The sequence below is a fragment of the Hypomesus transpacificus genome, chromosome 6 (genome assembly GCF_021917145.1).
Source record: "Hypomesus transpacificus isolate Combined female chromosome 6, fHypTra1, whole genome shotgun sequence".
NCBI lineage: Eukaryota > Metazoa > Chordata > Actinopteri > Osmeriformes > Osmeridae > Hypomesus > Hypomesus transpacificus.
This window is the reverse complement of record NC_061065.1, coordinates 14,479,774-14,507,760: the sequence shown is the minus strand read 5'-3', so window position 1 is coordinate 14,507,760 and position 27,987 is coordinate 14,479,774. Positions and strand designations below refer to the sequence as shown.

At 50.7% G+C, this 27,987-nt stretch overlaps 3 protein-coding genes across 9 annotated transcripts in view; 2 read left to right on the top strand and 1 right to left on the bottom strand.

Moving 5' to 3' along the window:
* The first annotated feature begins 169 nt into the window (after window positions 1-169).
* On the top strand, window positions 170-7,463 carry kif25 (kinesin family member 25). Its single transcript, XM_047022303.1, has 15 exons — window positions 170-238; window positions 443-508; window positions 893-1,015; window positions 1,224-1,365; window positions 3,536-3,639; window positions 4,345-4,430; window positions 4,540-4,579; window positions 4,728-4,795; window positions 4,942-5,016; window positions 5,308-5,451; window positions 5,659-5,835; window positions 6,003-6,157; window positions 6,414-6,656; window positions 6,771-6,926; window positions 7,245-7,463. The coding sequence occupies exons 1-15, from the start codon at window positions 170-172 to the stop codon at window positions 7,394-7,396; spliced, it is 1,800 nt and encodes a 599-aa protein (XP_046878259.1). The 3' UTR covers window positions 7,397-7,463.
* Window positions 7,464-8,095: 632 nt separating this feature from the next.
* hebp2 (heme binding protein 2) lies at window positions 8,096-10,668 on the top strand. The gene is made up of 5 exons (XM_047022304.1): window positions 8,096-8,176; window positions 8,502-8,580; window positions 8,691-8,826; window positions 9,486-9,669; window positions 9,919-10,668. The coding sequence occupies exons 2-5, from the start codon at window positions 8,506-8,508 to the stop codon at window positions 10,103-10,105; spliced, it is 582 nt and encodes a 193-aa protein (XP_046878260.1). The 5' UTR covers window positions 8,096-8,176; window positions 8,502-8,505; the 3' UTR covers window positions 10,106-10,668.
* A 3,548-nt stretch (window positions 10,669-14,216) lies between these two features.
* The window catches only part of nhsl1b (NHS-like 1b), a 75,558-nt gene continuing 61,787 nt past the window's right edge, over window positions 14,217-27,987 (bottom strand). For 5 of the 7 annotated variants that reach the window (XM_047022295.1, XM_047022296.1, XM_047022301.1 and 2 more), the window contains exons 5-8: window positions 27,550-27,681; window positions 22,216-25,614; window positions 20,218-20,344; window positions 14,217-16,072 (exon numbers count right to left, since the gene is read on the bottom strand). In XM_047022295.1, the coding sequence (XP_046878251.1) occupies window positions 15,418-16,072; window positions 20,218-20,344; window positions 22,216-25,614; window positions 27,550-27,681 (4,313 nt within the window). In that variant the 3' untranslated portion in view covers window positions 14,217-15,417. The remainder of the gene's footprint in view (window positions 16,073-20,217; window positions 20,345-22,215; window positions 25,615-27,549; window positions 27,682-27,987) is intronic. The other 2 variants (XM_047022297.1, XM_047022298.1) reach the window with 1 other exon arrangement.

Genomic DNA, 27,987 nt, shown 5'->3' with positions numbered 1-27,987 from the left:
TCGTACGTCTCACCGGACAACGGGACGCAAATTACGCACTAACGGAGAGCCGCTTGGAAAAGTGTTGACCGTGCGTAATCGCATTAACTGACCTGCGAGAAAGCGGGTTGACAGTTCGGTCTTAGATAGACTGTCCTGTACATCGAGGAACATTTCTCCTGTATGCAAAATGCCACTCTTTATTAACCGGGACCAAATATTTGCACATCAAGTCCACCTTCTGGAGCACAAACTGCGGGTAGGTAGCCTTTACGCATGCCGTTTAACAGTTTTTTCTCCATAATGTTAAACGGAAGTTAGCTTATTTTATGTCAAACCTTGCTTACCTATTGTTAGCAGAAGCATTATTTACGCTTTCCGCTATTTTGACAAACACCTTTTACAAATCATGGAATGGATGACTACCAAGGTGTTGCCTAACAGTCTTTTTCAACGATTCCAGAGCAAAGAAGAGCGCATTCTAGAGTTGGAAACTGAAAATGCAATTCTTCACCTGAGACTTGCTGAGGTAAATTGGATGACACGTTCATCTGCATTGTAAAAATGATTCTGACATACCGTCATTGATCTGACCAAAACAATAGGTCTGAGTTAGCCATACCCATGGCACCCTTCGGCCATTTTACCACCAGGAAATCACACGACAGATGGAAGTGCTTACTGCCTGAAGGATAAAGTGCTTGTAGAGCAGACACCAGATGCCCACTAATTTGTACTTCACAATCCACTGATTTCCCCCTTTAAAAGTAGATTAAATAAGGGATAATTTGTGTCTGGCTTGTTTTCACAACCAGGCTTGTATGAATCAACAGGTAGAGTTAGGCCTACTAAGCATTTTATATTGTATATGTGTTTGTAACACATTAATCACCGACTGCTTGTCTGTTTCTAGTGCCTTGGTAAATTGCGCCGGGGCCACGAAGAACAAATAGAAGTCCAGAAACAGCGGCAGTACCAAAGAAGTGTACAGAAGAGCACTCACTCTGCCTTGGCCAAACTGTTGTCTGAAGTCCAGGTGCAAACCTCTATATGTCCGGAAGCATCCAGAACTCTGGGGTTGGGGGGTTAACTGAGAAATTGTTGTTGGCTTTGGCCCACTACCTTTCCATCATCTATAGGCCCTTGGTTAAGGGGAGGAATGGACCCTTCAGTAGTCTTAGTAGGAGCACAGTTTAGATGCAAACACACACACATACTCACTCATTCTTTCTGTTCTACTGTAGGTTTTGAAGCAGGACCTGAGAGATGTGTTTGCGGTGTATGCGGGCTTTGCCACTGAGCTGGAAGACCAGAGCAAGCAGCTACAGGAGACGGTGGGCCAGAACAACGCCACCATACAGGGTCAGCATGGTGACAACGTGCAGAGTGAGTACTTGATTGGCCGGCCACGATCGTGAGATCACTCAGCCAGGAAGTTCCGGATGATGGGTTGTAATAGGAAGTGTTTGACTAAGAAAGTGACCATTTGAAGTTAGTGTGTGAAGATAGTCAGATCCTCAATCTATGAGCTAGTCTTTCTCTTAATTTTCCACCCTTTGTCCAACTTCATGATTTGATTCTGATGTGTTTTTGTCTGGGTTCTTTAATATCTCTCGCTGCCTTTCACCTGAAACTCCTCTCCACCTCACTCGATCTCTCTTTTTCTTTTGCTTCCTTTCTCTTTTTCCTCTATCCCCTATCTCCTTATCCCCCACTCCTCTTTTTCTCTTGGTCTCTGTCACCCTCTCTTTCTTTATCTCTCTATCCCTCCCCCACCTTTCCAACCCTGTCTCTCCATTCAGAAGAATCTCATGTCGAGTGTTTTGCCATGGGCTTAAAGGCTGGTTGCTGGAGAGATTATCCTCCCTCTCCCCCTCTAACTCCTCCCCTCCCTCCCTCCCCTCCTCGGCACTCCCCCTCTGATAAGTCTCCTGTCAGCCGGGTTCTCCAAGGTCATGTGTCGTGTCCTGTGCCCTGCGTCACTTGGTTGCCTTGGTGACACAGGCTCAGTGAGGCAGGTGTCACATGGTCGGACTGTGTAGTCTGTGAATTGTGGGACAGCCCCTGGGTCAGCACAGAGTACCTGAGCCTAACCATGAGAGTGTGTGTGTAGCATTCTGTGTGTGTGCGCCTGTCTGCCAATCACACGGTGAGTCTATACGTACAGCAGGTCAGGTGAGGTGAAAGACTTTTCATGTAATGTGACATTTTGGTCTCCAGTGGTTAATCCATTAAGGTGAATTTAAGTGAATGATGTTAAAATAGTAAAATGTCCTTTCCACCAGGGCTTCAATAAACAGAACTAGGAACAGCTCAACAAGAAACACAAAGCTCTTTGGTCCTCAGTGAATGCTACACCCTGAGATGCTCTAGGTTGCTGACAGCGAGGAAACATTCAGGGCCTCATTTACTAACAGGTTTGCGCCCATTTCAGGCGTAAACTAGTGATTTCTCCCGTCTTTTAATGGCGCGCTGAAGGGCGGAGTAAGGCACTGATTACCCAACGAGGATCTGGTTTGATAAATACCACGCAAAATGTGGAAATACACCCTGCGCTATTTGCGGTTGGGCAAAGGCGCAGATTAAGCTGCGGTCACAATGTTAGTAAATGAGGCCCTCACCGACACAGCGGGTCTGGAAGTCTGAGCCCCTATCCAAACAACAACTTACAGCAGCCAATCACGTGCTGGTGTAGTCCTCTGGAGGGAGAGCATGCTCAGCTCTGGTGGCTTGAGTCATAACTTATACTGTACATCATAATGAGCAAACTCTGTATACTTCTGTCTCTAGGAGTCTGAGGGCCAGTGTATGTGTGCCACTTTGGTGTCGCAGACAGGCCTATTAGCCTTTGCCTCTATTAGCTGCGTGTAGCAGTGGCAAGTTGTGGGCAGGCCATCTTCAGTTGTCGATGGATGTCAGATGGGCGTGGTCCTAAAGCCTTCTGAAATCAGACATTCATATAATCCCTTGTTGAGTTTTGATGGAGTTGGTCGGCATTTTCTTTAAGCCTGCTTGATTCATGCATCCTCACTGTGAAAGCCTAGAATATATTTTACTTCCTTGCACGCCATGGTGTATTTCTGTGTGTGTGTAGGTGAGAGTGCATGTTCATACATGTGTTTGTGAAGGGATTAAGATCTGGCCCAGGGTCAAAAGGTCTTTACCTGAGAGCGTTGGCCACTGTTGGCACGGTTACAGCATGGCACAGCTTGACATGGCACGACAGTAGCATTGGGAAGTCACAGACAATAAAAGGATGAATATTTGAGGAGCAAATCCTCTTGTTTTTGTGATGTAACGGACTCGTCCTATCTACTGGGGATTGTTTTAAGCCACCAGCTAAAGTCTCCAGATTCTAAGATGACTCACAGAATGTCACATTAAGTTTGCATTATAGTTATTTCCCTCACAGTTTACTTGATGTTTATTTCAGGACAGAATGCCACACATTCCCAACATTGTCATTATATATGTGTGAGATACAATATTTTTATTTGTATACAAAATAATACAATATATGCAATAAACAGAATCTGTTTATTCTTTGTATTTCTAGGTTTGCAAGCGCGTGTAGAGGCTCTGGAGCGCTCCCTAGAGGAAGAGAAGGAGCGCTGCAAGACAGAGAGGCTGAGGAGAAGAATACTTCACAACACCCTGGTGGTGAGGAAGAGTTTGTGCCTCTGGAAGGATCTGTTACTTAGTGAGTCACACACATGGGTCTGTTAACCGCTCCTTCTCTCTCTCCCTCCTTCTCTCTCTCCCTCCATCTCTCGCTCCCTCCTCTCTCTCTCCCTCCTTCTCTCTCTCCCTCCTTCTCTCGCTCCCTCCTTCTCTCGCTCCCTCTTCTCTCTCTCCCTCCTTCTCTCTCTCCCTCCTTCTCTCTCTCCCTCCTTCTCTCGCTCCCTCCTTCTCTCTCTCCCTCCTTCTCTCTCTCCCTCCTTCTCTCGCTCCCTCCTCTCTCTCTCCTTCCTTCTCTCTCTCCCTCCTTCTCTCGCTCCCTCCTTCTCTCGCTCCCTCTTCTCTCTCTCCCTCCTTCTCTCTCTCTCTCCCTCCTTCTCTCTCTCCCTCCTTCTCTCGCTCCCTCCTCTCTCTCTCCCTCCTTCTCTCGCTCCCTCCTCTCTCTCTCCCTCCTTCTCTCTCTCCCTCCTCTCTCTCTCCCTCCTTCTCTCTCTCCCTCCTTCTCTCCCTCCCTCCTTCTCTCGCTCCCTCCTTCTCTCGTTCCCTCCTTCTCTCTCTTCCTCCTTCTCTCGCTCCCTCTTCTCTCTCTCCCTCCTTCTCTCTCTCCCTCCTTCTCTCTCTCCCTCCTTCTCTCTCTCCCTCCTTCTCTCTCTCCCTCCTCTCTCTCTCCCTCCTTCTCTCTCATAGGAGCTCAGGGGAAACATCAGGGTTCACTGCAGAGTGCGCCCGATTCTTCCTTTTGACAATGGACAGATGTCTACGTTAGCATTAGGGTAAAGTAGTTACCGCTTTTCTGGTACCTGAACTGCGTATTATTATAGTACTGTATATTTATCAGTGACCAGGTTGTCTCAAACCAGTTGGTGTAACTTTCCTGTTCAGGTGTGCTTCAGCAGAGGAGGTGGTCCAGGCTGTTAATGATGTGAGTTTATACCTGCTGCTGATTCAGCAAGTTTGAAAGCTTGAGTCAAGCTTGAAATGGCCTCATCTGTTTATATACATTCTTTTAGTAGGCACACAAAGTACAAATAGTGCATAAGATATATGCTTTTTTCCCCCTTACACCCTAGGACACAGTCATTGTGAACTGTACTAAAATGGGGAACCCAGTCCTCAATAAGATGTTTGAGTTTGAGAGGTATGTTTCATAACTGTCAACTGTAATAACTCAACATAACTCAACATTTAACACTACAGTAAATGAGTGTTGTTGATTTCAGTAGTATATGAAATCAAATGAACAGTCTGGAATGAATCTGTCATCATGGTCATTTTGATTGACAGGGTGCATGGACCAGAGGACTCCCAGGATGCTGTGTTTGAGGAAGTGAAGCCCCTCCTTACATCCCTTCTGGACGGGTAAGTGGACCACTGCCAACCTCATTGGAGTCAAACAGAGAGCAGTCTGGACTGTAAATGAAAGTACCCACATGCAGTTGCCCTTGAGAAAAATAAAGACTTACCGTATTTATTGATTAGCAATAGAACCGAAGCTTGCAGTACTCAAAGTAATTACACAGGATTAGAGAGCACAAGAGGGAAATACAGCATCATGTTACCCTGTAAAACAACACGATTGCAATGAAAGCCCTGGAATGAAAACACATCATTGAACAATTGAAGACCTTTTTCTGGGGTCAACATTTTCAGGTATAACGTGTGTATAATGGCATACGGACAGACAGGCAGTGGGAAGACACACACCATGATTGGCTCCCAGCCAGAGAGCCCCTCAGGACTGGAGACAGAAGCTGGGCAGGGCATCATCCCCAAAGCTGCCTGGGAGCTCTTCAGGTGAGAGACAGACAGAGAGAGAGAGAGAGAGGTTAGGTTAACCTTATGCCCTGTCAGTGAGATGGCATGCTGACCTGACCTGTGTTGGTGTATCTGTATGTGTATCTGTTTGTGTGCACGTGTATCTGTTTGTGTGCATCTTGCTCGTGTGTGTATATATCTGTTTCTGTGTGTGTGTGCATCTGTATTTGTGTGTGCGTGGGACAGGCTGATCTCAGAGAAGCCTCCGGAAAGCCACATGGTGGAGGTGTCGGTGGTGGAGGTCTACAACAATGAGGTGTTTGACTTGCTGGCGAAGGACGAGGAGGGGCTCCCCACGGGGGTTAGGAGGGACATCTTCACCACCAGCACAGGGACCAGCGAGGTTCCCTGCCTCACCTACGAGTGAGTCCACTACCGCTGTGTGTGTGTGTGGGTGTGGGTGGGGTGACTCTCAGAGGAACAGGATGGCAACAGTGCATGTAAGGGAGTGTGTGTGTGTGAGAGTGTGTGAGTTTGAGTCTGCTCAGGTGTGTGTGTGTGTTGGCTGACGGCCTGCCGCCCTGTTCCAGGTTGGTGCGTAGCTCGGCAGACGTCATGCAGCTGATGAGCTCCGTGTTGAAGCTGAGGACGCGCTGCCCCACCCTGGTGCACCGAGACTCTTCACGCTCACACCTCGTGGTCACCCTCACGGTCTCCTCCAAGAGCCCCAACGCTCTGGCCCTGGGTGAGACACACACACACACCTAGGTGGACACACACAGACAAACCTAGGTGGACACGCACACACACACACAAACTTAGGCATACACACACTTACACTCACAGTTACAGTTACACCTTAGCAGACACAAGAATTCAGAAAACCAAACGAGCACGTCCCTCATGTAGACATCAGTTGTTGGTGACATCTGTCTGTGTCATGGCCATGTGTGTGTCTGTCATATCGCTGTGGTGAGTAACCTTGGTGATGTTCCTGTCAGCCCGCAGGTTACAAAATGCCAAGAAGGACATGCAGCGAACCCAACAGAAGGAGTGGTGGAGTCCACGCTGTCGCCGTGCCAACCCCAGCGCCCGCTCACCGGACGAGCGTTCCGCTAGCTCCACCTCCTCTCCATGCCACTCCCCCTACCAGTCCCCATGCCCCTCCCCCAGAACTAGCCTTGCTCAGGCGCCCTTTAAGACAAAACTGCAGCTAGTGGACCTGGCTGGCAGCGAGTGTGTGGGTAAGACTGACACAGACACACACACACTCATGCTACACGTGCACACTCACACTGTCAGTGAATGACACTCACAGTCACACTCAGGGGATGCTGCGTCTGTCTGTGTTCATGTAGGAATGTCGGGGGTAACTGGCGCTGCCCTGTGGGAGACGTCATGTATCAACCGCAGCCTGTCGGCCTTGTCTGACGTGCTGGGAGCCCTGGCTGAGCGGAGACCCCACGTCCCCTACAGAAACAGCAAGCTCACCCATCTGCTGCAGGACGCCATAGGTGAGGCTCACACAGCTGTGTAAAGGTGTAAACAGACACACACAACCACAAATGACCAAGTATCCACACACCAGGCCCCTTGAGACTGGGACCAGGCCACTCCTACCATTCCCAATGGGTTGTTTCTGAACATCAGACAGGAAACTGGCCGTTCATATACTTTGTGCGTTGAGGTTATTTTGAAGCACAAAAAACGACACGTTGCATGAATGTGTTTGGTGAATTATTAAGACTCTTATCATCTTGAATTATTTAAAGTCAGTTGCGACAGGCCTTGGCTAACCTCCTCTGTTCTCATCTGTTTTGTGGCTCCACTAGGTGGCGACTCCAAGCTGCTGGTGATGCTGTGCGTGTCCCCGACACAGCGCTTCCTGACCGAGTCCTTGCAGTCCCTGGGCTTTGGCTCCAGAGCACGCCAGGTCCAGAAAGACATCCCTCACAGGAAGAGCACTGCCCTCAAACTGAAGTGACCCACAGGAAGAGCACTGCCCTCAAGCTGAAGTGAACCAGGGGGGATGAAGACAAGATAGAGAGATATAGGGAGAGAGGCCATATTGAGATGAAGGGGAGAAGATATGGAAGGATATGAAGGGCAATGGACGGTATAAAGTAAGGATAGAGGAATATAAGGATGAGATGGAGGGAGGGACAGATATTGCAGGGAGGGGGGGTGATAGGAACTCTTGTAACAGAGCAATGAAAGTGCCAGTATTGCTAAATAATTTGTGGCTGAATGTATGTGAATTCAAATAGGACTTAAAATGGTTAATTATGTATAACAAATGTATCTCATACATGTATTATTATATGGTCATATTTTTAGTGCTGCAGGTTTTCAACATTCACTGAATCTCATGTTGAGGCAGCTTGACCAAGTATTGTTTCATCAAGTCAAGGGATGTTTTTACTTTTGTTTGGCAATGCAATATTTGCAATTAAAAAATACTTTTTAAATATGTTTTAGTTGATTTTGAGTTGCTATTAATTAATGTCAGTGCTTATTAACAATACAATGCCTTTATTACAAACCATCGTCTTGGTGTTTTGTGTGGATTCTTATTTTTTTACGAATACACCATTACGCAATTTATAAATATGAATGACTTTTCGTTATCCAATAGCCTCGATGACCAATCAACAGCAGCAGTGTCTAAGCACCTGACGTATTACGCTCAAACACATGTTACAAAAGACATTATACGTAAACTGCTAGAGACACCTACACTAACCTTCATCAACCTTATTCAAAGGTAACTAAATACTATTTACTTATAAAATGTGTGTGTATGGCAAGTTAAGCACAGTTGTGGGAGCTAGACATTTTGCAACAAATTCGTGGAAGGACTGAAAATGTAGCTAGCACCACTGTTGCTAGCTGGCTCGTTCAGTTGGATAACACATCCAGAATATTTGTTTTCCTGCATTGAATGAGTTGCAAGACTAGTTATGTATACTAGCTGCTGCGCCTTTCAAGGAATTTATATGTTAACGCTGTATGGATAGCTACAGCTCTAGATAGCTATGACATACTACAGATCTACATTAATGAATTTCTAATCCCCTTTCTGAATACAGAAAAATGCTAAAGGCGGTTGGACAAGTTCTTTTCTCTTCTGGTCTACAAACCCCAAAGTTTACTGCGGAGGAGAGTAAGGTACAGTAAGCGTTCGTTTTAGGCCAATAAAAGAAGCAATTACAACGTTGCCCAAGGCTTTGATTGTTTGCCTACCCCCATGTTTATGTGTTTATAAATGTGTGTTTTAGGGACAGGACTATGAAGTCCGTACCTATCATGCCACCAACTGGGTCAGCACCACTGTCGAGGGCATGCAGCAAGGTGCAGCAATGAGCACTGGCTTTAAACGTCTCTTTCGCTTCATCCAAGGCAGCAACGAAAAGAGTATGTAGCCTACTCTTTTACACAACACAAGCTAATATGAGTGGATGATTTTGTATGAGGAAGGAAAGGGCAATCATGCTAGTTTTATGTCATCATAAAATTTAAGTTAAAACCCCAGTGAGACAATCATTTCAAGTTCAAAAGTGCCTGGAAGTACACTGGTCATTTAATTTACTATGAGAGTTGATTGGGTCTCTTACAATGTATAACTTTGAACATGTGAGTTGTTTTGCAAGTCATTTTTATGGAAAGTGTCACAGATTTAACTCTTTCACCATCTGGTTAGAGTGGGATACTTTCCCGAATGGACAATGTAGTAATCAATGTCTCTTGTAGAGAATTTGATATCCTATCATTACGCTTTGGAAGATATGTTTTGTTGGTGTCTCTGTCCCCTTTGCTATTCCCTAGGTCTAGGGTCGATCAGTTTCACATTTAAAATGCATTCACTACATATGACCTACTTGTTGGTCGTGAGCATGTAATGAATAAATCGTCATTTCATTTAGCAGACACTTTTATCCTCAGCAACGTACAGCACAGGGGGCTTTGAACATGCCAGTTCTGCAGTTCCAAGTGCTCAAACTACCAAGCTACACCCGCCCTCTCTAATAATCAATTCAAGCAGTCCTTAAATGTGTGTTTCTCTTGTGTTCTAGACGTGAAGGTGGAAATGACGGCCCCCGTGTCGTGTTTGGTGAACCCCGGGGCCGGCCCGGCGTGTGAGACCTCCTTTACCGTGTCTTTCTTCATCCCGGAGGAGCATCAGGCTGACCCGCCCCGGCCCACCGACCTGGAGAACATCTTCGTGGAGAGCAGGAAGCCGTTCACTGCCTACGTCAGGTACGCAGAACACCAGGACACCTGAGGGGGAAGGCTTCTCTGTGCTCCAACAGACATGACCAAGAAAAACACTTTGTAAGGTGTACATTGAATGAGATCATAGTGCCTTCTAAAACACTGTGGAGGAAAAAAAACTTCAATCGAGTAATAATCTTTGTGCAAAACTTAAGTAACCGTGAGCTCGTAGTATCTTTACCCTTTTCTTCCTGAAGTAAGATCTACGTATCTAATCCTGACAACTTTGACTAGGACCTACGGAGGTTTCTCTAATGAACAGAAGAGCCGTGAGGAGCTTCTGAGACTTGTGGAGAGCCTTCAGAGGGACGGCGTGCCCTACAAAGAAACGCCATACTACGTCGCTGGCTACGACAGCCCCTTCAAACTGACCAATCGCACGAACGAGGTCTGGATCCTGAAGAAAGAAGATGGGGAGTAGGGGGGGGTGACGGGTTGTGGTCCTACATTCCACTGGTGTGGGATTGAGTTTACAGCTTAATAGGATGGACCGTAGGTGCCTTTCCAATGTAAGTTAGGTGACTTCTGAAAATAGAGAAAAAAGTGACATGTTTTATTTTATTTTTTTATGCTTTGAATGTGAAGATTATTAAAGGGACGGCTTGTTTTTAGATCGTGTGTAAGCCTTAACTAACTAAATGGTCAGTTAAACAATTACGCAAATCTTTATGTCAAATTTACATAATGCACTTTGACTATGGACACCGCTACTACTTTATTAGTGACCAGTCATACACATCAAAATGCACTGTTAATGTGTGCCTATGTCATAATGAATGTTTATCTATTTTCTTATTGATAGATATGCCAACAATTTAATTGGTACCTTTTATATTCCTTTATCATAATTATATGTAAACATAAAACAGATTGTCTATTGTAAGCAATGTATTGTGGGTGTATCCACACTGAAATATTTAAAGGATATGTCTAAATCATGTTGTGAATGAAGAATAACAAGATGAATATATTTACTCAACTATTTCCATTAGGGTTGGGAATCTTTTTGCTCTGTGTACTTCCATGGACATGACACAGTTTGACATGCTGTATTGGACATTTAATTGAAGTGTGACAGGAAAAGAATGGAGGGAGGAAAACATACAGAAAATGGTGAAGGCTGGATTTGAACCCAGACTGTTACGGTACTGCCCCAGCTTTCAGAGCATGCACACTAACCCAGTGAGCTAACAGGGGAGCCTTGCTGACACCCCAACTCTGCAGGTTCTTACAACTAGATAATTCAATGTCAAATTTAAACGTTAAGTGGAGATTGTTATGATTCCTGACAGCTCAGTGGTTAAGGATGTGGGCTGTTGTGAGAGGGGTCTTGTGTTCAAATCTGGCTGAAGGCTCTTATTACAGCTACATTTTTGCTCTTTGATTTATAAATACAACTCGATTTATAAAAAACTGATACAAGGTAAATTCATTTTTAGACTTTTGGTTGAGCCTTTCCCGGAGGGACAGTTGGGAGGGGTGGATCTGGACAGTTGGGGAGTGTGCTGTGGGTACAGGGATCTGGGCCCACGGATGTTTGGAACTATACTCTGTGCTGGATTTGAGCCCAGGTCGTTGTGGTTTACACTATTATTCTCAACCCACAACACAACAGGGTCCCCCTTCTATATACTTGGAAATAACACATATTACTAAACTGATATCAGTTAAATGAATTGGTTTGATGAGATTTGCACCAGGGTTACCATGTTAGGCAGTAGATTCAATGGTACACATGCTTACCCACTGAGCCACAGAGGGTTCCTGCAAAGTTACTTTCTACAAGACAGTGTAATTGCCCTTATGCCTTACACTTTTAAATGCCAAAGGACAACATACGTTTTGTTTCTTCTAATGGCAAGTTATAAAATAGAATACTCTGCCTTCTAATCATACCAATAAATAAATAAATTGTGAATCGCAATTCATATGTGAATCATTTTTTTCGCCCACCCCCAATTTCTATTCACCTGATGTGTTTGTGTGTAATTTGTAACTTCGATGTGGGTTCACACAGGTGTGGCCTACATGCTCTGAAGGTCATGACCTTTAGCTGCGGCAGTTGTGATTCTGCCATCCTCTCTCTCCCCACCTTCATCTCTCTTGTCCTCCCCGCTCCCCTCCCTCCACACCATCAGAGAGACACGCTGAGTCATTGCCTTTATTTTGGGAGGATTGTTCCCAATATCATGTTCAGGGACTCAGCAGAAACAAAGCTGAACACCTTCCCCCCCCCCCTCCCCTGCATAGTCAGATGCCGTTAGCTGTGCTCCTAAGAAGAGGTATTTCTCTAGTCATGATTCTCCTATCTATGGTGTGAACTGTAGGCATGACGTCAATCTCGTCTCGTCATTTCCTTGAAATGAGGCTGTTGATATTTGCTGGAAAAGCCAACAGAAAGGTCAGGAAGCTGGAATAAAATGCTAATCGGATCATCCATGATTGAGCCAAGCTCCTCCACTTCGACATCAAGTACATTTTCATCACACTCATAACAAGCCAAGGCAGTGCTGCGTGTTCTCTTCCCGGTGCTGCGTGGGTGGGGGGGTTTGTCTCCAAGCACAGGGACAGTGAAGGACCAGCGGGGGAGGGGGCCTATATGCGGTGATTATGGGTAGGAGGTGGTATATTGATTGATGTGTCGTGTGTGTGATATGTAGAGTGGGTTGTCTGGAATAACAAGGCAGAGATTGATCCCCACGGTTGAATATATGAGCCGGTAAACGGAGCTTACAGTGAATCATAGGCGATGGCGTGACTTGAAAATATTGAAAAACTATTGATGGATGACAGAGAGGCGGGAAGACATGTCTTCCTCTTTGGGAATGCACCGGTCATGGGCTGTACCTGGGAGTTCTCAAGGCTCGAGTCAACGCTGAACAGGCTGAAAACTAAATCCATCAGTGATGACACATGAAGAGGTCAGATACTGTGGTGTGATGTTTCGACATCGTCATTGTAGGTATAGACAGTTCAGATAAAGCTGTATTTTCTACACGGGCGCATAGAGGTTCAGCTTGCAGTCGCCACCAGTTGGATATTATGGGATGTCAGATGATGCAGTGTTGCTAATCGGACATCCAGACTCCTGAGACGGACACAAGTGATGACCCTGTTGGGAGAGGAGGGAGGAGGGGAGGAGGGAGGAGGGGAGGAGGGAGGAGGGAGAGGGAGGAGGGAGGAGGGAGAGGGAGGAGGGAGGAGGGAGGAGGGAGGAGGGAGGAGGGAGGAGGGAGGAGGGAGGAGGGAGAGGGAGGAGGGAGGAGGGAGGAGGGAGGAGGGAGAGGGAGGAGGGAGGAGGGAGGAGGGAGGAGGGAGGAGGGAGAGGGAGGAGGGAGGAGGGAGGAGGGAGGAGGGAGGAGGGAGGAGGGAGGAGGGAGAGGAGGGAGAGGGAGGAGGGAGAGGGAGGAGGGAGAGGCTGGAGGAGAGGAGGGAGAGGTGTGACCGATGGCCTCCAGAGCTCCCAGGATGATGGACGAGTGTGGGCGCCATGGCTACGGCACTAATGAGGCGGTGATTTGGTGCGGCGGGCTGGCAGATGGCCGTGAATCAGAGGAGGAGCAAGGGAGCGAGAGAGAGAGAGATACCAGACAAGAGGCACAGTGCTTAAATATCACCGTGTTTTATAACGCAGACATCCACAAGACGATCAGCAGTGTGCATACGCCTCCGTATACACACACACACACACACACACACACACACACACCTGTTTATCCACTCCTCCACCTACCCAGATTTTGTACCTCGCTCTCTTCTTCAACTTGCTGGGATTGAGATGTTGTGAAGGCCTGTCATGTGGGGCTGGGGGGGGGTGGCAGTCCATCATGGCTGGGTCGGAGTTGCCCAGGACACACTCTGGTCACAGGTGATTAAACAGGGGCCATTACGGCTGTTAGAAGGTTATGAGTCTCCCGCCTGTCGCCTCCTCTTGGAGCACACAGCACCAGACTGACTAGGAGTCGAGGCAACACAGTAGGATTTCAACAACTTTAATACGTGGACAAGTAAAAACATGACATTTGTGTTGTGACGTACGTTTTTTTTATTATTTATTTTGTTGTTACCTTTTTGTTCAACATGAGTTTGGAAAGGTTGCAAATTAGAGTTGGTATTGGTAAACCTGTCCTTTTGTAACTGTGGGGAACAGACCACGGAGTGGGGAAGAGAGGGCTCTCCAGTCCCCTCTCAGCCAACAATCTCCTCAATCCCGCCCCCCGTCTCACCACCGATTGGCTACACCAAGGGGCCATCACTGTCGCAGTCACACTAATCGGAAATAAATAGCTTACAAAAAGAAACCCCTCCCTCGACAAGGGTTCTAAAAATGAATACGTACAGGTTTTTGAAAACAAGTCAAAACATAACCATGTATTTACACAAAGAACCATATTAAATTGCAGAGGAAAAGGAAATAGGTAGAAAGGTCAACATGATGATGGTAACTGTGTGATCCTTAACCCTAGATAAAAGATCTAATAGGTCACCTCTCCAAACGACTAAATATTGTCAAAAATAAATCACACATTCAAGATTGTGTCCATTTCAGGATATCAGGCTACATTTAATGGTTAAATTCTTTGGTAACCACAATGATCACAAACAAAACAGGACAGCAAATAAACAAATATATTTTCTGTTTACTTTTTAAGATTCCTTCTTAATTTCCAAATGGTTGACTTAAGACAGCCTTAATAAAACAATTTCTAACACGTGGTTTTTAAAATATCACAACAAACAGAGAAAGAAAAACACAAATAGACAGTGCAAAATCTACAAACTAAAAATTCAAACACCAAAGGTCTTCCAAACCTTCACTGAAAATGCAACGTTTGTCTATGTCAATGTAGGCCTGTCCTTGTATGCCTTCACCTGTCCACCCCCACTGCCACTCTTAGCCCCTCTGCACTTTCCCTTGACCACTGAAGAACTGCAGACCTGCAAACTTAACCACTAACTTCAACGTTTTGAAACCTGATGAGGACTGTAGCTGGAGCAGTTTCCTGGAACCCTTGCTGATGTACCATTGCGTTCCGCCCAGTGTTTTTTAAAATCTTCTACCTTCTACAGTAGACTGGCAAGCCACGGTGTTCTAGAACACTCTAGAACTAAGCAGAGAGAAGCAATGAGCAGAACTACAAGGCTTTTTTTTACAGCAAGCCCCTTAGTACACTTTCAAATAACTGACCACTCTGTCAGACTGCCAAGCTAGGAGCACCACTGCAGCGAAAAAATAAAAGTCCTTCATTTCACTTTCGCTTTGTCCCAGTCCTTGGAGAAACCTTCTAAAACCTAAAGGACCACCTGCATTCACTCAGCAGAACCACCACATCTCTAACAGGAGAACAAAATCAAAAGGTGAAAACAAACCAAGAACCCCAGGCTTTGGAGAAGGTCTACGATTACTGTTTGTAACACAAAAGAGTGACGAAAAGAAGCAGAAATGAAATTGTAGAGACCCCAACGGAAAGAAAAAGTAGTGGAAAAAAGCTGCAGGTGAACTGGCCTCCACTTCAGACTTGAGTCCAGCCCCGGCCCAGTTTCTGAGGGCTCCCGAGCCTCCAAGGTCTGCGTCCACGGGTCCAGAACCCAACTGGACTTGGAACCAGGCGGGGCGGGCGCAAGGGCTTCACAGTCTGAGGAGAGGCCCCCCCCGCTTTCGGCTCCTCCCCCTCCCACTCGACAGCGAATGAGTTCAGATCCCCAGATGTGGGGCGGCGGTGGGCCTGCCCTCTAACTGCTGCCCTCCTCCGATAAAGTGCCGTTGTAGGAGTTGTGCAGCAGGGGGCTGAGCCGGCAGGCCGGACTGTCTGCGTACTCGCTCTCGGCCAGCTCGCCCTCGCGCTCGCAGATCACCGTCATGGGGCTGCTGAGGAGGCGGTTGCGGGCGTTGTACTTGCTGCTGGCGGCAGAGGGCGGCGTGCGCGAGCGTCCGTACCTCATCCCGCCGAAGGACATGGGCGAGGAAGGGGACGAGGGCGCGGAGAGGGCGAGGCCCTCGCCGCGGTTCCACTCCTCCGCGGCCCTTTTGCCGTGGCCCGGCGAGGAGCAGGGGCTGAGCGGGCCGGTGGGCGAGGAGGGCGGGTCCAGAGAGGACTCGGAGCGCGTGCGCTGGAAGCGGGGGTCGGTGGAGCGCAGCATCTCGGCGGCGGACATGCGGAAGCTGGTCTCGGAGCGGCTGCCCTTCTTCAGGAGCAGGGCCTTGAACGTGTCGCTGCTGGTGGCCGACTTGCGCAGGTTCCTCTGGATGGAGCCCGACGGGCGGGGGAGGGAGGCCGCCAGGCTGGGGGAGGTCATCCCCGTGGGGGTGACGGGGGGCGACGGGCTGTGGCCCTGGGACTTGTCGTCCTCTGACGACTCCTTACGACCCAAAACCTTCCTTTTGGACCTGCGGATGGAGAGAGAGCAGGTTAGCATGGTGCTTGAGGAGACAATTAAGGAGTTACCAGAGTTATCCGAGCAGGATTAGTTATGCTGACATAAGAGAGCTGACGGGGAGAGAAATGATGAAAGAGTCTTGTAGAAGGCAGGGTAGGAGAGAGGGTAGAGCGAGGCTTTCATAATTGCAATCATTCATGGTTGCAATTATTCTCTCATTGACCAAATTGCTTGGCTGCTCCACATTCTTGGACCCTTGTAACAGGTCAACACCAGCCTTGGCTCAGCCCATTGATTTCATATTTTATTTTGAAATGTAAAATGTGGTATTTGAACCGTGTCCCAATTTAGGCAAGTGTCAACAATGCCCCCTGCACCCCCGCCAACAATCCCAGAATGCAACACCGGCAAAAGCCACACAGAAGCAGGGAAAAACAGTTGACGGAATGAGTGATGGGGGAAGATCGTTGAGGGAGGGGCTGTAGTGGGGAAGTGCTTTTTTATCTTTAATATAACGGCAATAACTTTAGAGAAACGGCTGACGCTGCAGCTGTGAGGGAACCCTTTGAGGTGGGCACAATGGAATTAATCAACAGCACAAACTGGGAAAAGTGCCCAAAGCCTTTTTAATCACCAGACACTTCAGCATCCTCAACAACAGGGGGAGCTCTCGAAGCCCGCCTTGTAACGAACACATACAAGCCAGTTTGAGGGCTGCTTAGCCATCCCTGTAGTAAGCATTGTGCTTAAACCGCGACTAGCAGGAGGCATGGGATTAGCGCAGGGGGGAAAACAGCATCATTAATCTAGTCCAGTGGTTGTGCTGCTGGATTAGGACGTTAATCTGAAGCCAGCTTCACCACAGGTCTGGCTAATCACAGCGACGGGCTACTTGCCCACTGCGCACCTCTCTAAACAGGGGGTGCTCTCGCCCTGCGTACCCCTGCTACCAGGGAGGAGGAGGAACAGGAGGAGGAGGAGCGAAGGGGAAGGGTGGGGGGGTAGACATGATAAAAGGGAATTGTTGGAAAAGGGAGAGGAAGGGTGAAGGAGGTGTGGGGGGGGGGGAGACCCAGTATTTAATCCCCCCCGATCAGATCCAGAATTAAGAGGTTTAAACCCATTCTCTTCAAACAGAGGACACAGACACCACAACACCCATGAAAGGAGAGGGGGTGAAGATGGACGGACAGGGGTGACGAGGGGCCACAGCTACGGGAGCAGCTTCATATTCAGTGGACCCCAAAACAAAACGTGTGTGATACAGTAGAACATGAGAGTGGAAACGGCCAGTGGAAAGCCTGCATCCGGAAACCTAAATCTGACCTTGACACGGGCGTAGAGCCACAGTCCCCCGGGATCTCCTGCAGCACATCAGCCCCCAGGTTAGAGAGGCAGCGGATTACGCAACGCCTCCCTGCCTCACACCTGACTACGCTGGGCTATGGAGGCAGCAGCAGAGACACAGCAGAGTGGCATGATTGATGCTGCCCCAGCCTCTGAACTGCACACAAACAACCCCAAACATGGGGAAGGAACTTTTCACAGGAGCTCTCTCTAGTCAGTTTAGAGGGTAAGGGGAAAGAGAGATGACGAAAGAGAAGATGTAGATCCAGTGTGCCCGCGAGAAAAAACTGAACGCACAAGTCTGCCATTAGGTTTTCAGGGCTGCATTGATTCTGTTTTGTCCAAATCCTTCAAGCCAGCTCAAATCCCGCTGGGATTGGGAAAACAATTCATTCAGGTTTTAATCGTGCTCTCGTCCTCCATTTCTCTCTCTCTCTCTCTGTTTGTGTTTGTGCGTGATGGAGAGAGTGGAAAGAGAGAGAACTACAGGGAGAGAGTGAGAGGATAAGAAGACAAACACAGTTGGATTTACCTCCTCTTAGAAGCAGCAGCAGGGGATCAGGCTGTGTTTATCTACTATCCTGCATCCTCTAGTCTACTGTCCAGTCTACTCCAGTCTACTATCCTGTCTTCTCTCTCTCTAGTCTACTGTCCAGTCTACTCCAGTCTACTATCCTGCATCCTCTAGTCTACTGTCCAGTCTACTCCAGTCTACTATCCTGCATCCTCTAGTCTACTGTCCAGTCTACTCCAGTCTACTATCCTGCATCCTCTAGTCTACTGTCCAGTCTACTCCAGTCTACTATCCTGCATCCTCTAGTCTACTGTCCAGTCTACTCCAGTCTACTATCCTGCATCCTCTAGTCTACTGTCCAGTCTACTCCAGTCTACTATCCTGCATCCTCTAGTCTACTGTCCAGTCTACTCCAGTCTACTATCCTGCATCCTCTAGTCTACTGTCCAGTCTAGTCCAGTCTACTATCCTGCATCCTCTAGTCTACTGTCCAGTCTACTCCAGTCTACTATCCTGCATCCTCTAGTCTACTGTCCAGTCTACTCCACCCTACTATCCTGCTTCCTCTCTCTCTAGTCTACTGTCCAGTCTACTCCAGTCTACTATCCTGCATCCTCTAGTCTACTGTCCAGTCTACTCCAGTCTACTATCCTGCATCCTCTAGTCTACTGTCCAGTCTACTCCAGTCTACTATCCTGCATCCTCTAGTCTACTGTCCAGTCTACTCCAGTCTACTATCCTGCATCCTCTAGTCTACTGTCCAGTCTACTCCAGTCTACTATCCTGAATCCTCTAGTCTACTGTCCAGTCTACTCCAGTCTACTATCCTGCATCCTCTAGTCTACTGTCCAGTCTACTCCAGTCTACTATCCTGTCTTCTCTCTCTCTAGTCTACTGTCCAGTCTACTATCCTGTCTTCTTTCCTAGTCTACTGTCCAGTCTACTCCAGTCTACTATCCTGTCTTCCCTCTCCAGTCTACTATCCTGTCTTCTCTCCCTAGTCTCCTCTCCTGTCTCCTTTCCAGCCCTTTGTTTCTCAGGACAAACCCCGCTTGAGTGAGGACTAACTCCTCTGTCAGTTTGCTGTATTACATGGAGGAGCCTCGACACGCATACATACATACATACATACATACATACATACATACATACACACATACACACATACACACATACACACATACACACATACACACATACACACACACACACACACACACACACACACACACACACACACACACACACACACACACACACATACATACATACATACATACATACATACATACATACAGACACACGCACAAAGCCAGAAGAAATCAAATCCCCTGGAATGAAATCCTGTGACACTCTGGAAAACTCCACGGCACGTGACCTGGATGAGCACACGCGCACACACACGTACACACACAGAGGCTGGTAGCTTGAGTGATATACGTGTGTTCCTTTTGAACATGTACATCATGTATGAGACCGTAGAGAGCATGGGCAGACTGGAAGAGTGTACAGGAGAGAGAGAGAGAGATGTAGGAGAGAGAAGAAACAGAGAGCAAAAGAGAGCACGAAAGAGTGAGAGACCTGAGGTAAGAGAGAGATAAGAGATAGAGAGCCCCACACTTTGGAGCAAAAGGGAGACCAAGAGAGAAAAGAGAACACGTTCTCTCCGTCAGCCTCTAACCTAGATGAGGACCAGGGGGGTGTCGACCGCATGAATAATGAATGAAGCAACAGCCTTTTCACCCACTAAGATACGCTACAGCTCCTAAGCTAGCGGCGCTCCCACCAGGGACTAAACCAGCGGCGCGCAACTTCTCCCCATCTCCGCTGGGCTCATCATCCTCCCAGCCGGTCCCCAGCCGCCGCCGCTCCCGGGATGACGGACACGGAACAGGGCAAGCTACTCTGCCTCCGGAGCACTCGGAGCCGCCAGAGAGCGGACGCGTGACGGATGGGCTTGCTACGAGATGGGACAGCCCCGGCTAAAGTTATGACTGGGAGATGGAGGGGAGGAGGGGGTGGGGGGGAGGGAAGGGGTGGGGGAGGAGCGACGGGCTGAGGAGAGCGGTAAGATGGAGAGAAGGAGCTGTGGGTGTTAAGGATGGCGGTGTTGTCGTTTTCGGATGAAAGATGGTTAGAGAGAGAGAGACTGAGAGAGAGAGGGAATGATAAACAGGATACTGTTGAGAAGGAGGGTGGGGTGAAGAGGAGAGAGATGGAGAGAGCATGAGGGGGGGGGGGGGCTGACAGGGTGAAGAGGGCACGGATAAAGAGCTAGAGAGGTGCCTCTGTACCTGTGGATGGCAGCAAAGAGGTCCTCAGTGGTGCGCGGGCGTGTGGGGGTCACCATGTCCCCCGGGCGGACCCCGTTCGTGGTGGGGGCCAGTGGAGAGTCAGCCGTCCTGGGGTCAAACACTTCACCTGAGATAGAAAGAGGATGTGTTAAAACAGGTACATCTTCAAAACACACACACAAGAGAATTAAGACGTGCATACACGCTCGCTCCGTTATCTCACCCGGAAAAGAAAAACACGGATGTCCACACGCGTGTCCTCCACACACACACACAAAAACAAACAGCAACAGTGGAACAAGCAATACACACACACATACAAACACAGAGATCACACACAAAGTGGCGGTCAGTTATCCAGCGGCAGCAGCCTATGAGATGGAAGGATGTTTGGAAGTGGCGCTGGTCTGCTCTCCTTACATTCTCTCTCTCCTTTCTAAATCCATCTCTCCTCTCGTTCAGCGTCTCTCCTCCTCCTCCCTCGCTCATGTCAGCACTCGGAGTGCCTGAGCCGCTGCAGGCGATCTCACGTTACGCTCCCCCCCCTCCTCCCTCTTTCCCTCCCTCCCCTCCCCCCATCTCTTCTCCCCTCCCCTATGAGACAGTGGGCCCCTCCCCCTCTCCCCCGCCCCTCCCCTGAACAGGCCTCCCTCGGGTCTGCTGCCCCCTCCCTTACCTCAGAGAGGGAGAGAGGGAGGGAGGGAGAGACAGAGGAAGGGAAGTAAGGAGGGCAGGACAGTGAGAAACAGCGAGGGAGAGAAAAGTAGTAAAGGATGGGACAGGGAGGGTGAGAGCGAGTGATAGATGGAGGAAGAGCAAAGTGGAGGAGAAAAATAGATCCTTGGAAATCAGGATGAATTGGATAAGGTAGCCAGGATAAGGTAAAATAAAGAAGGGGGAGAGAGAGAGAGAGAGAAGCGGAGAGAGAGAATGAGAGAGACCGACGGAAAAGCAGGCCAGTAAGAAAGGTGGAGAGCGATGAGAGTGCTTGGGAGGGAGAGGATGGACAGCTGTATAGTAAGTGAGTGAGAGAGCGAGTGAGAGAGCGAGCAAGAGAGAGAGGGCGAGAGAGAGAGGGCGAGACAGACAGGGAGGTAGAGAGAGGATAAATCCAAGCGGCTGCCGCAGTGGTGTCCCTCACTAAGCCCTTCCACCCAGAGGAGGAGGAGGCCGGTGTGAGCTCCAGGGTCTCTCAATGACACTCTACAGTCGACCACAGGCTAACGTTTCATTAGCACTGGGTGTGCGAAGTGTATAGGTCTCGCGATTAGCATGCTAAAGACGAGGCTACGCCAAGCTTCACAAACAGAAAACCCCAACAGAAAATGTCCTCCATCTCTACACGCCGGATGCCTCGCACCTAAGGCCAAATCTAAATTAGATCTAATGGCCGGCACAACAACCGTCCATTTGAAGAGAATAGACGTGCTTGTTGTCTACCCCTCAGGCATTTCTTTCTGAAGGAAAAGCCTCAACTTTGAGATCATATCAGACGCTGCAATTTGCAGCGTGTCTCTAAACCCTTCTCCGCCTCTCAACAGTCTAAAAGAAGTCTTTCAGATCCCGATACAGACGGCTCTCTAGGGTAGGATCAAGGAAATGGGGGGGTGTGTGTCCCCAATAACTGCCCCTTTGTACAAGCCGAAGTACGGATTTAAAGAAAGGCCGAGATGAAGGAGGTAACAGAAGAGCGGGGTTCAACCTCAGCGATGGCTCGGAGCTTTAAAGCACAGCTCTCGTCTCAACCACTGTGACAAATACCCCAGCAACCCACATACCGAGCTAGCTCAGTGTCCACACAGCCAACAGCCAAACAGCCATCGGCTCTCGCTGTCAGTCGTGGAGGATGAGGAGGGTTTTAAACTAGAACTTTAGAGGATGTGACACGTGTGGCATTCCCCAAACGTCAATTTAAAATGTGTGTTTTTCGCGTATTTAACATCGGGAGACAACAGTTATTTTCTAAAAATGAACTTTAACATGAGAGTGAACACTTACCGTTGTCATCATCCTTGGAGCTGACCGACCCTGTGGTGCTGCTGGCGCAGTCCTCGTCCTCCTCCTCGTCCTCCTCCCTCTCCTCCTCCTCCTCCCCTCCAGCATTTGTGTCGTCTCCATGCCCCTGGTCGGAGCTCGTCTCCTGGGGAAGGAAGTCCTGGGACTGGGACTCTTCCTGCGGCTCCGTAGGATCACTGTTCTCTGTCAGAGCCTCTGAACTCCCAGAGGTTTGATCCTCCTCTTTCTCATTGTCTTCCTCCTCTTCCTCCTCCTCCTCCTCCTCCACCCTTTCCCCTGCCTCACTTCCCTTTGTTTTTTCCTCTTTTTGTCTCTCTCCAGCATCTACCTGGTCCCCTATTATGGGAGAAGGGGTGCGGGTCCCCTCCAGAAGGCTTCCTGTGCTGGGGGTGTCAATGGGACTCTCCTTAGGAACAGGCTGGGGAGCCAGTAGGGGGCCAAGCGGGGAGAATTTGGGTTTCTTGGAGATGGCGGGGGGCTTCTGTTTTGCCGGGGAGCTTTTGGGGGTCTCCGGAGGGCTCTGGAAACGGGGCTGCTGGCTGTCCTGGTCGTCGCTCGTGCCATTTGAGAGGCAGTGACTGGGTTCCTGGTGTTTACCATTGAGGGTAGCGTCCTCTGGCTGCACCTCGGTGTTACTGCGGTTCAGGGACAGCTCCTCAAAGAGCTCCGTGACAGGAGACGCGGACACCGACCTGTGGGTGTTTTCTTCTGGAGAAGAACAGTTGAGCAGGGGGAGGACAGAGGGCAGCTGTGGCCTCCTACACTTCTCTGGAGTCGGGGGCTTTTGGGTCCAGATGTTCTCCCCTCCTGCCCCCTCAGCGCTGGGCTGATCTGGGCTGCTGACCAGCTGCTCTGGCTTCCTGACTGAGCGCAGCTGGACACTCTGAAGGGCGAAGGGGGTGACCAGGGGCTTGGAGGGCTGGCCGGCCTCCTTGACGGGGCTGGTGGCGCCGGCGGGGCTGGCCGGTCTGGCAGGTCTGAGAGCATCCTTCGCTGCTTTCAGGCTGAAGGGGGTGGCGGTGGGTGCAGCTGGAGCTGGGGCCAGGGGAGGAGGGGGAGGAGGGCACAGGGCCAGGGAGGGGAAGGGAGGCGGTGGCGGGGGCTGGTTGGGGGGACAGCCATTGAAGGAGATGCTCGGGCGCACAAGGGACTCTGGGGGGGGAGGGGGAGGGAAGTCTGGAGACGTGGAGTAGGGAGGGGGGCTCATCGGGGTGCCTTCGGGGGTCGTGGGCAGCGGAGGCGCGGGGGGCAGAGGGGGGGAGCCGGGGCTACAGTAAGGGGGGAGAGGGGGGGGGAAAGGGGGGGGCGTGGAGATGGGGGTCTGGGGTGCGGAGGAGAGTGGCAGGGGCGGAGGGGGTGGGGGGGCCGGGCCGGGGCTCTTGAGAGAGTCGGAGGCGTTGGAGGAGAGCGAGGTGGAGGAGGAGGAGATGGACACGGAGGAGAGGAGCGAGGACTTGCGCTCAGGCACTTTGGGCTTGGGCCGCCCGCCGGACGGGGACGTGGACCTCATGAAGGAGGGCACGGGCGTGCCTGCTGTGGGGGTGTTGGACTGGCTGGAGTAGCCGCTGGAGGGCGAGGTCAGCCTGTGAACCCGGTCCGGGGACGAGGTGGCGGTTTTGGGCTTGACCGCCACCCCTCCCTCCTGGCCTGGAGCGGCTGAGCCCTGGCTGCTGCTGTGGTTGTGGAGCCCCACGCCTCCGTTCTGAAGAGCCCCCGGGTGGGCGCTGTTTGCCGCCGCGGACGCGTGCCTGGAGGGGGAGTGCGGCCCCTGCTCTCCATGGTTGCGGGGGTAGTCCATGTAGTACATCCAGGACTCGGCGTAGTCGGAGCGCAGGCTGCTTGTGTCGCTCTGGGCTGGCGTCACGTGGCAGAGGGAGTAGACGCTAGCCACCGCGGCCCCGTTCGCGTTAAACGCTAGCGAGGCTGCCGAGCTGGCCACGCTCACGCTGCTCTGGCTCCGCGGGCGGAGCACCCAGGGGTCGTCGTAGTCACTGCAGGGGCTGTGCGAGGGGGACGCTCCCTTGCCCTTCCCCCCCCGGAGCCCCATTTGGAGGCTCTGCTGCAGGCTGGCGATTAGCGTCTCGTTCAGCACCGCGCTGTTCGTTCCCGCGCCAACTCCGCTAATGGCGCTGACGGCGCCCAGTGGCTTCTTGCCGCCCGGCTTGCGCCTGAGGGAGTCGGTGCGGGCCGGGGGCAGCGGCGGCTTCTTGGCCTTGCGCAGGGAGATGCTGCGGGAGAGCGAGCGGTCGCTGTACAGGCTGCCTCCCTCGTCCTGGTGGGCTAGCTCGCGGCACTCGTACATGCTGTGTCTGCTAGCCCGGCCGCCGGCGAGCCCGTGACCCTGGCCGCTGCCGTGGTTCCGCGAGCGCAGGCCGGAGTCCAGGTGCATGGAGGTGTAGTAGCCGTCGTTGTCCTGGGAGTAGAGGGAGCTGGAGTCGGTGGTTGTGGTGGTACGAGACGAGCGCTCCAAGCTACTGTACAGGTGGTTGATGGGGGTGGAGCAGCTGGAGGTCAAAGGCCGGCGAGGCGTGAGCACGTTCTCAGGCGTGTCGTAGATCCACTGGTCGTCGGCCGGGGGCGGAGGTGTGGCCGCAACGGTGCTGGCGCTGTGCACGCTGCTGTCGGAGCGTCCTGATTCGCTGGGGGTGGTGGGGGCGAGGACTGGGCAGGTGGCCAGAGAGTCAGCGTTGGAGGCCAGGCTGAGAGGCCTGGGGCTGGGGGACTGGGCGGGCTGGCCGGGGGAGTGGCGAAGGGTGATGACCTCGGCTGAGCAGGTCATGGTGGCGTTGGGGATAACGGAGGTGGAGTAGGCGGCGTGGGGGGACACCATGCAGGCTGGACCCCCTCCCCACTCCCCTGTCTGGGACCCCCTCACCTCCTGGGACCGTGGCCGGGGAAGAGTGCCTGTCCTGGGGGCATTCCTCAGATGGACCACGGTGTCGTCCACCTGGAGCTTGCCAATCTGCCTCTGGGCTGCAGCGTGGACCTCCGGCCTGATGGGGGTGCTACTGTAGATGGGGTCGGCGCTTAAGGAGACCCGGGCGCCCGGGCGGGGGAGGCTGTGAAACCTCTGGGCATCTCCGCTTAGATGGGGGGGCAGGACCAGCACCCCTGAGATGTCCCCGCTGGAGATGGACATATTTCCTGTCGAGGAGGAAGTGGAAATCCCGGCCATCTGGGCGGCGATGCCCTGTCCTCTCTGAGCGCGGATCCTCCGCATGGACGGAGGGACGATCTTCACCTCCTCGGTCTGGCAGCCGGACTCCCGGGTGTCGGAGCGGCGGAGCGAGGAGTTGACGCTCCCGACCCGTCCCAGCGTCGAGTACTGGCCCGGGATGAACATGGAATGGGGCCGGAGGTCGCCGCCTCTCCCTTTCGCCGCTGTGGAAGAACAGGGGGACGGAGAGAGAGAGATGGTTAACCATACGAAGAACCAAGCTACCCTCTATCTGTTCCTCTCTCCTCTCCTCCCATCCCCTCTCTCTCTGTCTCTCTCTCTCTGTTTCTCTCCTGGCAGGCTGTCGATCAGATTAGTTGTGTCTATTGGGAGGCTAATTAATGTGATTTGCTGCGGCCCCGTCTGACGCGTTAATAACCGCCGGTCGTCTTCATTAGGGAGCAGAAGGAGGGAGGAACGGAGGAGAGAGAAAGAGACAGAGAGACAGAGAGAGACAGAGAAAGAAAGACAGAGAGAGAGAGAGACAGAGAGAAAGACAGAGAAAGAGAGAGCCAGAGAGAGAGATAGAGATAGATAGAGAGATAGAGAGAGACAGAGACAGAGAAAGAGCAGACTCCCCACTATGCTTCCCTCCTAGTCTGGCTCTTGTTCCGTCTGATCGGAGGAGCGAACAATCCTCAGGGACCAGGACGGGCAGCTGGTAAGGCAACGAGCAGCTGCCACACACACACACACATGTATGTATACACACTCACACATCTATATAATCTCCTGCAGTCCCACACATATACAATTGCTGCCACACACAGGGACACACACATATACACTCACACATCGACTCTCCTGCAGTCCCACACACATAAGCCTGCAGACACACACACACACACACCCAAAGACACGCAGCACATACCGTCACATAAATACAAAAAGTGAAGAATGTGTTGGAAAATAGGCGAGGATGGCTGATGCGTCTCCCATCTGTGCTGGCTTGCCTGTTGTTGCCTGGACTCCCCCCGAAGACACACACGCACACACACCACACTCTCTCTTCCTCACACACCACCCCGCGCTAAAAGGGAGAGTGACAGTGTTGCAGCTGTACGCAATAGATTAAGCCGCAGGTCTCGACTCCACAGGCTGCCTTGGTGCAAGCAGAGGAATTACCACAGAGCGGTAATCAAGACATTCAGCCAGCTCTGTCTTCAAAGCTCTGTCCCTATCGCCTTTACTCATCTCATCCTACAGAGAAATGACATTCTCCTGACCGCACATGCCTAACCCCCCAACCCCCCCACCCCGTCATATGTAAATAAACTTTGCTGTGCCCAGGGAGACTTAACAGATTTAGCTTTGCTTAGCATCTGGCTAACGTCACAGCTATGTGACCTCATTTGCTCCAAGGTCAATGAGGTCGGGCTTGAGGGTCAGAGATTATACTGGGACCATGTGGGTAGGGTAGGGGGCTCCCATGACAACAACAAACTATAACCAAGTAGGGTGGGGGCAAGACATATTCACACTCTGTATTCCAGAGTTTGGTGTTCAGTTTCACAAGATCTGTGAGGAGCCGATGCTGATGTTTGGGTGAGAACGGCCCCCGCACACACACAAACACTTTCTCTCTTCTACGAGTGCACTCCATTCCACTATCTCCAAAAGATGACAGCTTGCCAGAAGAATTTCAGGATTAGATTTTCAGCACTTTAGTGATGGCAACCTTACGTGCCCTAAATATTAACACACACACACACACAACAGACGCATGGCCCAGGGAATATGAGTTCTGAAGTGGATGAAGGTACTTGGCTTGAGAATGGGATTTTCTACCATGATAGATGCAACCACAGACTGCAAAGTGCAGTACTAGAAAATATAAGATATTCTGGAAGGAGATTCTAAAATGAGGGAAAGATGACCGTACAGAGTCTATAAAGAAGATGGCAGATGAAGGGAAGCCTCCACTTCTTTGAAGAGGGGAAAAGAACAGATTCTACCAAGACATTCTACCAGAAGACCAGTCCCCTCAGCAGCTAGATGGAATGAGTGAGACTGTCTCTAACCAGGGGATGAGGACTGTGGTGGAGGGCTGGATGACTACAGATCTATGGGACAGCGAGCAGCTGGGAGTGGTTCCATACCTAGTTCCTGGTTGACGTTGTCGGGCACCCCTGAAATAGTCTTTCTGCGTTTGACCTTCTTGGGCCGGCGGGAGATCGTGTCAGTGTTAATAAGGGAGCGGCGGATGCTGGCCTGCCGGTCAAACGTTGCCCCTGGTGGCCGGGAGGGCGAGAGCAGGCAGGCGGAAAACACAGGCAACAACAACACCAGCCCGTTAGTGACAAATAAAAAGAGAGGCGCGTGCAAAAAAACACACAAGACGTCAGAAAGGGTTTGACATGCAAATCAATCAGAAAGAGAAACAGAAGGAACAAACAATAGACAAACTTGAAAAACACAAACACACGCATGCGGGGCACTGCAGATGGGTACACACACGCACATGCACACACACACACACACACACACACGACAACACCGAAGTTCTTAGCCTTGCTGGCGCCCTCACGGCATCTTAG

Bases quoted from the DNA above. Each gene is read 5' to 3' on its own strand.
- hebp2 (XM_047022304.1), top strand. From the start codon at position 8,506: ATGCTAAAGGCGGTTGGACAAGTTCTTTTCTCTTCTGGTCTACAAACC. The intron at 8,827-9,485 runs GTATGTAGCCTA...CTTGTGTTCTAG, and splicing joins CCAAGGCAGCAACGAAAAGA to ACGTGAAGGTGGAAATGACG. The intron at 9,670-9,918 runs GTACGCAGAACA...AACTTTGACTAG, and splicing joins CCGTTCACTGCCTACGTCAG to GACCTACGGAGGTTTCTCTA.
- kif25 (XM_047022303.1), top strand. From the start codon at position 170: ATGCCACTCTTTATTAACCGGGACCAAATATTTGCACATCAAGTCCAC. The intron at 1,016-1,223 runs GTGCAAACCTCT...GTTCTACTGTAG, and splicing joins AACTGTTGTCTGAAGTCCAG to GTTTTGAAGCAGGACCTGAG. The intron at 1,366-3,535 runs GTGAGTACTTGA...TTGTATTTCTAG, and splicing joins GCATGGTGACAACGTGCAGA to GTTTGCAAGCGCGTGTAGAG.